At 38.2% G+C, this 13675-nt stretch overlaps 1 protein-coding gene across 1 annotated transcript in view; it reads left to right on the top strand.

Moving 5' to 3' along the window:
• The window catches only part of LNX2 (ligand of numb-protein X 2), an 80663-nt gene that overhangs the window by 41709 nt on the left and 25279 nt on the right, over positions 1-13675 (top strand). The window contains 1 exon segment of the mRNA XM_032315331.1: positions 4399-4911. Coding sequence (XP_032171222.1) covers positions 4505-4911 — 407 coding nt within the window. The 5' untranslated portion in view covers positions 4399-4504.

Here is a 13675-nt window from a genome sequence, read left to right on the forward strand (position 1 = left end):
CTCAAAGAGCTGAGAAGACAGATTAGCAAGAAGGCAAATGTAGTAATTGTTGAAATGAAGGTATGTGTAAGAGCAGCAAGGGCAAGAGGGAAGGTGGATGTACTCAGGAGTAGGAGTGGGGCTGGGGGGTTCTGCAGAGCAAGTAGAGTTTGAGTAGGAACTTGACAGGAGGACACTCGAGGAGAGAGTAGCCCGAGACTCTTGAAGTTGATGAGTCAAAGGAGCCCTAGGGATTTCCCGTCTAACCGTACTTTGGTGGGAATCTTTAGCTCATGGCCTCTCTTTTTCTGGGCTGGATCTCCAAAGGTAAGGACTGTGAGGACTCTTTCTTTCTGAATTAAAAATAATCTACAGAGGGGCACCTGGATGGCACAGTTCGTTAAGCATCTGACTTGAGTTTGGCTCAGGTCATGATCTCAGGGGCTGAGATTGAGCCCGTAGTCAGGCTCCACACTCAGTAGGGCTGGTGGGTTCTACAGAGTAATTTGAATAGGAACTCTCTCTCCCTCTCACCCTCCCCTTGCTCTCTCTCCCCCTCTCACTCTCCCCCTGTTCTCTCTCTCTCATGCATGCTCTCTCTCAAATAAATAAATAAATCTTTAAAAAAAATAACCTCAAGAGAAATCATCTGAATAACATGTAGTTTTGGAGTTTGCAAATTAACTATGAAAAAACCATAGCTATTCCTGAGAGTCTCTGATGCACCAGGGTGTTCTTGTCTCATAAACCAGGAGGAGCAAGCCTCTTATTCCTAACTAGAGTTAGGTAGGAAACAGTGTCTTCTCACTTCCTTTCCAGTGTTGGGGATTTTTCAAGATATTATTTACAGTATATTGTAAGAGGCACCTGGGTGGCTCAGATGATTAAGCATCTGCCTGGGCTCATGCCAGGTCATGATGTCTGGGTCCTGGGATCCAGCCCTGCGGAGGGCTTCCTGCTCAGCACAGAGTCTGCCCTTCCCTTTCCCTCTGCCTCTGCTCCTGCTCTGCTTGCCTGCTTGCCTGCTTCTCTTTCGCTTTCTCTTTTTCTCTCATGTGAATAAATAAAATCTTTAAAATAATAATAATAAAATGTGTTGTAATATTCTCAGCCAACTTAATAACTTCCATCTCTTTACTCTTCCTGGAATATTAGCTAAACATACAATGTAGTTTGTGAAGATACATATCATACAATGTATACCTATCTTTATATTATGAAAAATATTTAGGACTTGCTTAATTTGCATTTTGATATTTCAGATTGTGCTCATAGAATATCTGAACTCAAAATTATATCTAAACATGGGCATATCTTCCTATAAACATAGATGTACTTATGGCCGCCTAAATGTAGTAAGAGTGCACAAGTAAATTGTCATCTCTGTGGCCACGCAGCATTCACTGAACTGCTCTTCTGTGGGAGGTCCAGCTCTTAAGGAGCTCAGTTTAGCGTGAGAAGTAGTAGTAGGTGCTGCAGTTAGACTTGCACACTGAGAAGGAATGACGGTGTCCGCCTGGGTTGGGAGTAGAGGGAAGGGGTTCGGGGTTGGAAAGACAGGATCAGGCGCCCTTAGTCCTGACAAAATTCCTACAAGTAAGGCTTTCATGAAATACCTCTCCTCTTTCTTGTAATTACTTCATTTGCTCTTGGGTTATTTTGAAGCAAGAAAGAACTAGATTTATCACCCTTATCTCTTACCAAGTAATTATACGTTGTTTGGCATTTCACAAATCATAACATCTGTCTGAACTTCTGTTTATCTTTAATAATGATAATAATAGCTAATACTTACACAGCACCTACGATGTGCTAGGCACTATTTTATACACTCATTTATTATTTTATATGTTCGTTTTTTCTTTATATCAGCCCTTTGAAATAGGCACCATGGTTACCCCCATTTTACATTTTACACATGAGGAGGAAGCAGAGACATTTAGAAAGGTCACAGAGCTCATTAAGTGGCAGAGCGAAGATTCGAACCCTCCCAGACTTCCTCCAGAGTATGTGTTCTTCTGTACTTGCGCTGCACAGCCTGGCAGTTCTTCAGTCAGTACGCACGAGCACATGCTAGTGAGCTACACAGGGTGATTTTTCACTTAATGTTTGTGTCATGGTAACAGAGGTATCTCGGGGGTGGAAGATAATGCAGTTGTTATTTGGTATTTTAACTGGGAACATGTTATTTTTCCTCATGAAAAGATTTTGTGATAAAGAACTCAAAGTTATTTAGAGATTTAAAAAATAGCTAAAACATAATAGTCAAGAGAAATGCTTTCTTAGTCATTATGTGGGAGGCTTGAATTGCAGTATATTTTCTTGAGGAAAAGAAAAATTAGAATAAACACTATCACAAAGAAAGAAGAGCAAAGGATATGTGAGTTTTCTTGCTGACTGGAATTAGAGTCTGTAGACATCCTGTACTAAAATACTTTGTCTGGGTTAAATGCTGTTTCTCTCCTTAATCTCACATGCCGTGCACTGAAGATTGAAAAGTTATGGTGCCCAGAGGGTAAAGAACAAGGCTTGTGGGTTACATTTGCTCTCTTAATGTTGGTACAATAGGAGTTTAGCTCATAGGCTGCTCTTGTTATTTTATTTTATTTTATTTTTCAAGATTTAATTAATTAATTAATTTGACCGGCAGAGATCACAAGGAGGCAGAGAGGCAGGCAGAGAGAGAGAGAGGGAAGCAGGCTCCCCACTGAGCAGAGAATCCGATGCGGGACTCGATCCCAGGACCCCGAGATCATGACCTGAGCCGAAGACAGCAGCTTAACCCACTGAGCCACCCAGGTGCCCCTCTTGTTATTTTATTAAGTTATTTTTCAAAACAGTGTCTCGAAGGTCAGCCATCCCATTTGAATCCTGGCCACCTGCTCATAAGTCATGGCACCTCTTGTTAACTTTGTTGAAATGTTAATATTGTTTTTCTAATAAATACTCTGGATAAACAAAGTGATAAATATGCATGTGTGATGGGAAGAGAATTTTCTCATTGAAACATACGTTGGGAGCATTGACTTGGTGTCTGCCCCTTCCGCTCTTGTGGCTGGAGGCCCAGGTTTGATGATTCCCGCAGCCTGAAGGTGTTGTGCCTCGGATATTTTGACCTGCTGCATACTAGGGAAGCGTGCCAGGTGCTCTGAAGCCCTTGAGGCTCCACAGAGGGGCCCTTGTCTGGTTCCATCTGGCCGACGCCCTGTCACACAACACAGCAGTGCGCACTTTTCCCCTTTTGAAAGTATTTCCGACTATAAAACCAAACTTGAGTTAGATGACCAGTTCTCCTCATCTTTCTCTGTATTCACATAACAGCCTCCTGTGCAGAGCTTTCTTGGAGTACGCTGAATTTTAAATAGTGGGTTTTCTTAATTGTCCTCTCCCTACCTCTCCTGTCAATGTGGAGTCATACTAGAGACTGTAAATATTTACTGAAGGGTGACTATAGACAGCTGCTGCCTCTGGAGTTGATTTTTAAGCCCTGGTGCTGCTGGGGAACCTGAGGGCAGCATTCCTTGCTAGAGGTGCATGACCTGGGGGCGGGGGGGTGTGGCTTTGAGAGCCTTCTGTAGTTGGACGGGAGACAGACACACACGCACACACAAACTGCCGTTTTGAGTAAGCAAGAACAGATCAAAGTGTTGAATAATACGAGGTGGAATTATAATTTATAACATCTTGTACCAATTTAATTGAATGACAGTGGGCTTTTTCCCTAATGCTATAAAGTAGTACTGCACTTTACGGAGTTTGCACAGATGTTATCTATATATGCTATGTAGTTTATCTTTCTATAATCTGGGCTACATAGAGAATATTTAAATCATACATATTTTGAAATCCATTTTTTACAAGCATAGTACAGGGCGAAGGTCATTTTTTTTAATAGACACTGAATTATCCTTAAGACAACATTTCAAAGACACAGTCTTTGGTATGGCAATGTAAATGCATAAAATGAGAAGCAAAGAACCATGACTGGGATGACAGATGCAAATGTATTGCATAATATACCTCAATTTGCATTATTAGCATGCTATGTAGATTAATTGGCTTTAAAAACTATCGTTGAGCAGCGAAGTGTTGGAGGATTTCAGTCTGTAAAACGGATTGATTCTCTTAGTCACACCATATGCAGCATCTTTGCTTTTAATCACAAGTTCTTCTTTCACCAAGAACTTGGCAATGTTGTAGCCAAGTTTTAGCAGGTTTGTAGCAAGATAAGCTTTGCAAGCTTAACCAACGAGCAAATCAGTTAATTTATTAGGATTTTATGACTAATTTATCACCTGATCTAAATTTTATTTTATTTTTTAACCTAAAAAAGAAGTTAACTAAGTAATATGATATCGATGACTTTTAGCCCCTCTTGACTGATGCTAATTACAGTTGTGGTTTGTTTTGTTTATCTAGAAAAACCTTGATTTTAGTCAGATACTTCATTGCTCATCAAAGGAAACCATACGTGAAGTGAAAGTCTAACGTGTGAAGATACAGAAACTGCTTTGGTTGGTTCAAAATGGGAACAACAAGTGATGAGATGGTGTCTGTGGAGCAGACCTCCTCCTCCTCCTTCAATCCTCTGTGTTTTGAATGTGGCCAGCAGCACTGGACAAGAGAGAACCATTTATACAATTACCAGAATGAAGTAGATGACGACCTGGTCTGCCATATTTGCCTTCAGCCTCTGTTGCAGCCACTAGACACCCCCTGTGGACACACGTTCTGCTGCAAGTGCCTCAAAAACTTCTTACAGGAGAAGGATTTTTGTCCATTGGACCGGAAAAGACTCCACTTTAAGTTGTGTAAGAAGTCCAGTATTCTAGTTCATAAGCTTCTGGACAAATTATTAGTGTTATGTCCATTTTCTTCAGTGTGCCAAGATGTCATGCAACGCTGTGATCTGGAGGCACATCTTAAAAACAGGTAAGCACAAAATATAAAGGGAAGAGAAGTAAAGTCTAGGGTTTATAAAAAGGTTGGTCAAACCAAAACTTCCTGAAGAGTACCAAGACATCAGTAAGTAAATGGACAAATCAGATACAAGAGATACACAAATAAGTTCTGTGGAACAACATTTTTACATGACAATTTATCAAAAACATAGATACAGAAACTACAGTGAAGAAGTACCTACTAATATTTTTGCTGGTATAACATGAAGCGATTACATTCATGTGGGCAGCAGGGTGTAGTGATAGACTTTTTTCCAAGGCAGTTTAGCAGTTTGTTTCAAAAAGTGAATGTGAGTATCCTTTGATGTAGCTTATTATCCTAAGGAAATAATCCAAATGAAGGAAAAATTATGTATAAAGATGTGTTCACTGCAGCATTGTGCATAGTTCAATAAATCGGAGTTGATCTAATTAAGAGTAGGGAAGGGTTATAACTACCATAGTACATCAACTCCATGGGATATTATGTAGACAGCAGAAACAGTAATTTGGTTGCAACATGGAAATGAGGCTACATTATTTTATTTGCTAGGATCTTATAAAGAATCTGTGTTCAAGGACTAGACTGAATAAGAGCTAGGGGTTCGAAAATTTAAAGCATTCAATGGGGATTTTTATTCTAATAAAGCTCTTTTTTTTTTAAGCTTTTATTTATTCATTTGACAGTAGATGGAGAGGCAGGCAGAGAGAGAGAGAGGGAAGCAGGCTCCCTGCTGAGCAGAGAGACCAATGCGGGACTCGATCCCAGGACCCTGAGATCATGACCCGAGCCGAAGACAGCGGCTTAACCCACTGAGCCACCCAGGCGCCCTTCTAATAAAGCTTTCTATTAAAAGCTTAAGTAATTTATTGAGCCAATTAGTGAGTTTTACAATTTGACATTAGTGAAAGACTTGGATTTTAGAATTATTTATACCCTTAGGAAAGGTTAGAATATATCTCTATGCCTTATGTATGAAGAATCCCATAATATGACAGAAAAAAATGTATTGATTTCTGGATTTCAGAGTTCAACCACTTGTGCAATAGAAAGCTAGGATTGCTGTGAAAAAGTCACAGTACAATATATGGGGTATCATAGAATTGATGGAGATTATCTAACTTCATCACCTCCTTTTACAAATCAGGAAACTGAATCACAAAGATTTAGAGCTAGTTAATAGTATAGTTAGGCGTAAACTTCTAATACACTTATTTACAATTCTGATGCACTGTGCTGACTTGACCACAGGTCCAGTCATGTTCCTTACTACTACGTGGTAGTAAGTTTCCTGTAGACATGTGTATATGTGGTCCTTCTATTCCTAAATATCAGTGTTATAAAATGAGGATACTCATTAGAAATAGTTAAGATATATGAGAAAGAACAAGATGTTTTTACCATGTCAGAAACATGAAGATTTATAGAAAAATTGTTTAGATCTAAGCTGTATTATCTAGTAAGAGCTAAGAAAAAGTGTAGGGTAGATACAGAGACTTGTGAAAGTGCTTATGGCCTTAGGTTTCCTTGTTTCCTCGGTCACCAGCAGGTGTAGGGTCTGAGCACGACAGCAGAGACCTTGTAGAAATCGACACCAGACTTTTGAATGTGGTGTTCTGGGTGGGTTCTGCTTACTGAGGATGAGGAATATCTTGCCTTATTTCTCTCAGTTGGACCATTCCTTTTAGGGAATAGTTTTCTTTGACTCTTTTACGAATATCAGTTAGAGGATGTTAGAAGAACTGAACAAAGTCTCAGTTCAGTTACCAATTATTTTGAGAGCAGTGAGGTAAACGTTGCACGAATTTTTAGGAATATTCACTTAACTAATATGCCTATAAGAATTTAATGTGTAATTGACGTATCATTAGTATTTTGGATCAAGCAGTTTATGTTGGTGATGTAAAAACTTGGGAACAGCACACTGTCCTTTCATTTGCAGATTGGTAAAGGCTAAGCATTCATGTCCAGTTGCAAGTTGCATTTTCCAAGTAAGCTTGTTAATATTTGAGCTACTTGTTTAGTCATTTCCAAAGCTTCTCAAGCCTATATAGTGAACGATACATTGAAAAAGGTGAATGATTTGAAAAGGTGAGTGACTGGCTTGATATAAACAGCCAAGAATGGTTATTGACTATGAAAAATAAGAAGGCAAATTACAAAGTGTAATTTTTCTATCCCATTGGAGTAGATATGGGTGGAACAGCCCGACCTTTCTCTAGTTTTCAGTTAAAAATGGTGATGTTAAGTAGTCTCTGCAAGTGGAGCGCAAATTAGAATCTAATGCTGGCTTGTAATTGTCTTTACTAGTCTTTGAATCCCTTTGCTAAAAACTGACATTCAGCTAACATTTCTACATTTAAATGGTTAATCTATGTTCTAGTATCGGTTGCTGAGAAACTAGCCACCCCAAATGTAGTGCCACAAAACAAGCATTTGATTCTGCTCATGCATTCTGTGAGTCAGGAATTCAGACAGGGCACAGCAGGGATGACTTGTCCGTGTTATGTGTAATCTGGGCCACAGCGGGGAAGAACTGAAAGCCAAGGACCAAAACATTTGGAACTAGAGAATCTACTTCCAAGATGGTTTCTTCATTCACACGTCCGGCACCCCGGTGGAGAAAACCAGAGGTGCTGGCTCAGCTAGGAAAGCCTACAGGTGGCCTTTCCAGCATGGCACCCTCGGGGTATTTCAAGTTTTTATGTGGCATTCAGTGTGGCAGAAGCTAGAGGGCTTTGTATGAACTAATCTTGAAGGCACATATTACCCCTTGTGCTGTCACTCTGTTTGAAGCAGTCCACTCAGATTCAGTGGGACAGGGGACCTGGGCTTCACTTTGTGATGGAAGGAGGCCAAACATTTGCAGCCATGTTTTCAAACCAACCCAGACAGGCAACCGAGTGATACCATGAGTCACAGAATATGATTATTCTGACTGTGCCATCTCTGCACACAGTCTCACTTATTTGAAAGAAATTGAGAAGTTCCTTATCAACTCATAGAATTTCAGGGGCACCTGGGTTGCTCAGTTGGTTAAGCATCTTGCCTTTGGTTCGTGTTTGTGTTCAAACATTCTTGCCAGCATTCTTTTCTTATGTAGAATGTAAAAAGCAGATATATATAGCAGATATATTATATCTGCTATATATGATATATATCAGATATATTATATCTGCTATATATTATATATATATATTATATATATTATATATTATATATTATATCATATATATATAATTTGCAAATCATATATATATATATAATTTGCAAATCATTTGAGAGTATGAGTATCCAGAATATATAAAGAATTTTTACAACTCAATGAAAAAGCAAGTAACCCACAATTTTAAATGGGTGAAAAATTTGAATAGATATTTCTCCAAAGAAGATTATTTAAATGGCCAATAAACATGTAAATAAATGCTCAGCATCAGTAGTTGATTTTCGTAATGGGGTTTTTTTTTGGTAAGATGTAAGCATCCTGTATATATTTGGATACTAGAACCTTATTAAATATATGATTTCAAATACTTTCTTTTGTTCTGTTGATTGTCCTTTCACTTTCCTACGCTCTTTGAAGGACAGATGGGTTTAATCTCATGAAGTCCAGTTTCTCTGTGTTTTCTTTGTTTGCTTATGCTTTTGGTGTCATGGCCAAGAAATCAAGGCCTAATCCAAGGTCACAAAGATTTATACCTGTTTTCTTCTAAGACTTTTATGGTCTTTGATCCATTTTTAATTAATCGTGATTAGAGAACATGCTATGCATAATTCAGTCCTTTAAATTTAATTAAGGCTTTTTTTCTTTTTAATGACCTAGCACATGGTCTACCCTGGAAAATGCTCCATGTTTACTGAGGAAGAATGTGTTTTATGCTCTTGATGGGCGGAGTGTTCTATACATGTCCTGTTGGGTCTGCTTGATTCATAGTGTTCTTAAAGTCTTTTCCTGTTCTTCTTTCCCTGTTCTTATCTGGCCATAGGGTTCAATCCATTATTGCGGGTGTGGCATTGAAGTCCTAAACTATTATTGTTGAATTCTTTATTTCTCCTTTAATTCTGTCATTTTTTTCCTTTACGGACTTTGCATGTCTTTTGTTACTTACATTTATAATTGTTATAGCTTCTTGATAGATTGAACATTTTCATCGCTGTAAAATGTTGGTCCGTAGAAACTGTTTTTTGTTTGTTTGTTTGTTTATTTGGCAGACAGAGACATTACAAGTAGGCAGGGAGGCAGGCAGAGCAGGAGAGGGGAAAGCAGGCTCCCTGCTGAGCAGAGAGCCTGATGCAGGACTCAGTCCCAGGACCTGATATCATGACCTGAGCCAAAGGCAGAGGCTTAGTCCACTGAGCCACCCAGGCACCCCTAAAAACAATTTTTTTTCTCAAAGTCTGTTTTGTCTAAAATTAGTATATCTACTCAGCTGTCTTTAGGTTATTATTTGCATGGTATACCTTTTTTTCTTCTTTTAATTTTGACCTGTATGTGTCTATGTATGTGTCTGTTGTAGACACACTTACAGTTGGATCTTTTATTTTTTTAATGCATTCTGCCAGTCATTAACTTTTCAGTGGAGTATTTAATTTATATTTAAACATATTTATTATATTATTTATATTTATAAATTTATTTAATTTATTTATTTATATTTATTTATATTACTGATCAGGCAGGATTTATGTCTGCCATTTTGCTATTCTGTCATTTTTTTGTTTCTCTGTTCTTCCATTACTTCCTTCTTTTGTATTTTAATGTATTTTCTAGTATTCCCTTTTAATTCCTTCATCATTTCTGTTTACATATATATTTTTAATTGTTTTCTTGGTGGTAGCCCTGGGATTATAATTAACATCTTAATTTATAACAGTCTAGTTTAGATTAATACAAACTTAATATCACTAGAGTACAGAAACTTAGCTCATAGATAGCTTGCTTCTTCCCCCTTTTTTGTGCTGTTGGTGTTATACAAATTACATCTTTATACATTATATACCCATCAAAAGAATATAATTATTTCTTTTTGCAGTTGTCTTTTAAATCAGATACAATAAAAAAGGAGTCATGAAACCAAAACTACTTTTTTTTCAAGATTTTATTTATTTATTTGACAGAGACAGTGAGAGAGGGAACACAAGCAGGGGGAGTGGGAGAGGGAGAAGCAGGCTTCCCGCTGAGCAGCCCCATGTGGGGCTGAATTTGGGACCCTGAGATCATGACCTGAGCCTGAAGGCAGCCGCTTAACAACTGAGCCACCCAGGCGCTCCCCAAAACTACTTGTATGCTTTTATGTTTGTGTAGTTACCCTTACCAGCGCTCATTTCTTCATGTGGATATGAGGTACTAAGTACCTTCCATAGCAGCCTGAAAGACTTCCTTTGGTGTTTTTTTTTAGGGCAGGTCTGATAGCAACAAACTTTTCATCTGGGAATGTCTTCGTTTCTCCTGTTTTTGAAGGATTTTTTTTCTGGTTATAGGCTTCTTGGACAGTGTTTGTTTAGCACTTTGTGTTTACCACAGCCTCCTAGCATCCATGGTTTCTGAAGAGAAATCTGTTGTCAGTCTTACTGAGGTTCAGATGTATGTGATATGAGGTATTTTTCTCTTGCTGCTTTCAAGATTCATCAAATTCAGCAAGATTTTGGTTATGTCTTCAAATATTCTTTTTGCTCTCTTCTCTCTCAAAAATGACATATGCCATATTTTGTGGGATTCCAATTCTCCATATATTAATAGTCTTGTTAGTATCTCAGAGGTCCTTGAGAGTCTATCTTTTTTTTTTTTTTTTTTTTTTTTAATTCTCATTGTTTTTCTTTTTTGTTCCTGAGACTGGGTAATCTCAATTGACATATCTTCGAGTTCATGGATTCTTTCTTCTGCCTGTTCAAATGTGTTGTGAATTCATTTTATTTATCATACTTTTAAACTCCAGGATTTCTATTTGGTTCTTTACTATAACTTACATTTCTTTATTGACATTTTTATTTGGTGAGACATCATTCATATGTTTTCCTTTAGGAATTTCCTTTAGGAATGATTTTGTATGTTCTTGGAACATATTTGTAATGCCTTGTATAAGTCATTGTCTACTAAGATCAATGTCTAGGCTTCTACTGGAATAAGGTTTCTGCTATTTTTTTCCTATATATGGGCCATACTTCCTTGTTTCTTTGCATGTCTCTTAAGTTTGAACTGAATACTAGACATTTTTAACAAGGTCTCTGAACATAGAGATTTCATCATTTTCTTTGAATAAATGCACTCCAGATTGCTACAGAACTTTGACTAATTTCCAGAGCTCAGAAAGAGTTGGTTCTGATGATTTTTGCCAGAGTCCTCATTCCTTTATGGAAAAGAGGCTTTTCAGACATATTTTGTGTGTGTGTGTGTGTGTGTGTGTGTGCATTTTTATTGGAATTCTAGTTAGTTAACATATAGTGTAATTTTAATTTCAGGTGTACAATATAGTGACTCGGCACTTCCAATACAACACCCTGTGATTATCGCAAGTGCCCTTTTAGTACCCATCACTCATTCATTTTTTTATTTAATTTCTAGTTAGTTAACATGTAGTGTAATAATTGGTTTCAGAGTACAATTTAGTGATTCATCACTTACATATAACATCCAGCACTCAACACAGCAAATGCCCTCCTTAATCCTCATCACCCATTTAACCAATCCCCCACAAACCTCTCTCCATCAACCCTCAGTTTGTTCTCTGTCGTTAAGTCTCCTGTGTTTCACCTCCTTCTCTTTTTTTTTTCCCTTTCCGTATGTTCCTCTATGTTTTGTTTCTTAAATCCCCTATGAGTGAAATCTTTTAATCTGACACTATTATACCTTAAATCAAGTTAGTTCAATGTAATTTTCTTCCTGAAGAGAGCCAGAATAGTGGGAATACAAGCATAACCTTCAGGAGGAAAGGAAAATTTGGCTCTGCTTACTGTATGAACCTTCTGGCTTTATTTAAGAAAGTTAAAAGACACACCAGTATACAGAGATACTTCCATAGAGCAGTATAGCCCTCAGCCTATGGCAAGTCACAGTGTCCTTTTTAAGGGGCAGCCCCCTGTCTCAGAGCTCCCTTTCTACCCACATTGTGTCAATACATGCCTACTCCCATCTAATTAAATGTTACATGCATTTCTTTTCTATTTGTATTCTTTTTTTCCCCCAAAGCATTCATTTAATCATGAAACAGACATGGATATGGTAGAATCAAGAAAAAGAGTGAATCAAAACCTTTTCACTTTTATATAAAAGATTTTGACAATGAGATCTTTATAAAATGTCAGTACCTTCTATTTGTTGTTATACCATAAACCTCTACTTCTAAGTAGGAGACTTAGGCCATTTACAGCAACCATCTTAATGTGTAAAATAATTCTGAATTCTTTCTATAAAAATGTTTGGCAGGGCGCCTGGGTGGCTCAGTGGGTTAAATCCTCTGCCTTCAGCTCAGGTCATGATCCCAGGGTCCTGGGATCAAGCCCCGCATAGGACTTTCCGCTCAGTGGGGAGCCTGCTTCCTCCTCTCTCTCTGTGCCTGCTTCTCTGCCTACTTGTGATCTCTGTCTGTCAAATAAATAAATAAAACCTTTAAAATAAAATATTTGGCTAAAATATGAAACACCTTTGCAACAAAATTGGCAATGTAGCTTAAGTAAGATTTCAGAAGTGTCCCCTGGAAAAAAAATGGGAATGTTTCCTTTTGCCAGTTAAACTCTATAAACAGTTCGAGTTAAGATCCCATAAATTAGACAAGGCTAGAAAGGAGCTTCGTGTTACTAGAAAAGAACGGCATGTAATGTGTACTTCTTCCATGTCAAACTGACAACCACGTAATAACAATGACTTATCATACGTAAGAAAAGTAGAATATGTTCTTCAGAAGGAAATGATATTCTGAGATAATTCTTTTAAGCAAATCTCTTATTGAACTCTTGAATAGCTTCACGGAACATTATCACAGAATGGGCAGAGATCACTTCTATGATGTTAAAGAATTCCTTTATTTTAGATACCCTCCTTAAATAGAAACACACATCAAGTATCAACACTTGTAAAACTGATCCTCTGAATTCTTTACTACCACACAGTTCATGGCTGCATTTGGATGCAGAGGTTTAACTCATGCTAATCTGGACAAGCCCAGGTGGGGACTGATCTGGAGTCTTAGCAGATACTCCTGTCCCTGGGCTCCTGGGTGGGACCCAGGACACTGCTGCACACTGCTGGTGGGACCCACCTGGGTTTTCTGCTTCCTGCTGACACACTGAATATTGTAATGGTTTCTACAGGCGTTCCAAGTACCACACTTGAATTTCGGTTTCCTTTCTTTTTTTTGTTTTTGTTTCTTTGTTTTTGTTTTTCCCAATTGCGGATTTTATGTTCACTTCTTTTTAATGTCTTTAACTTTACTTTTTCTCATAGGGAAATCTACATCATGTTTTCACTCTCATTAAAATCAGAATCACCCTCAGATTCTTCACCGGATGCAGAGTCTAGATCAGAGCCATCTGCACTGCCGCTGCTGTGGGTCTTCCTCTTTCGTATTGCAGCGTGCACTGCTGCTTTTCTTGTCCCTGAAACACCATGAAAATCCCCTTCCTCCAGAATCTTACCCAGATCTAAATAACCACTGGCTACGCAGCAGTTGGAGCTGTGGGGAGACTTAGTCATTGTTCTGTTCACTGTTGCCCCATTTTCCTTTGCATTTATCTTGAGCTTCTTCTGCGTCCCATGGTG

The sequence above is a fragment of the Mustela erminea genome, chromosome 15 (genome assembly GCF_009829155.1).
Source record: "Mustela erminea isolate mMusErm1 chromosome 15, mMusErm1.Pri, whole genome shotgun sequence".
Classification (NCBI taxonomy): domain Eukaryota; kingdom Metazoa; phylum Chordata; class Mammalia; order Carnivora; family Mustelidae; genus Mustela; species Mustela erminea.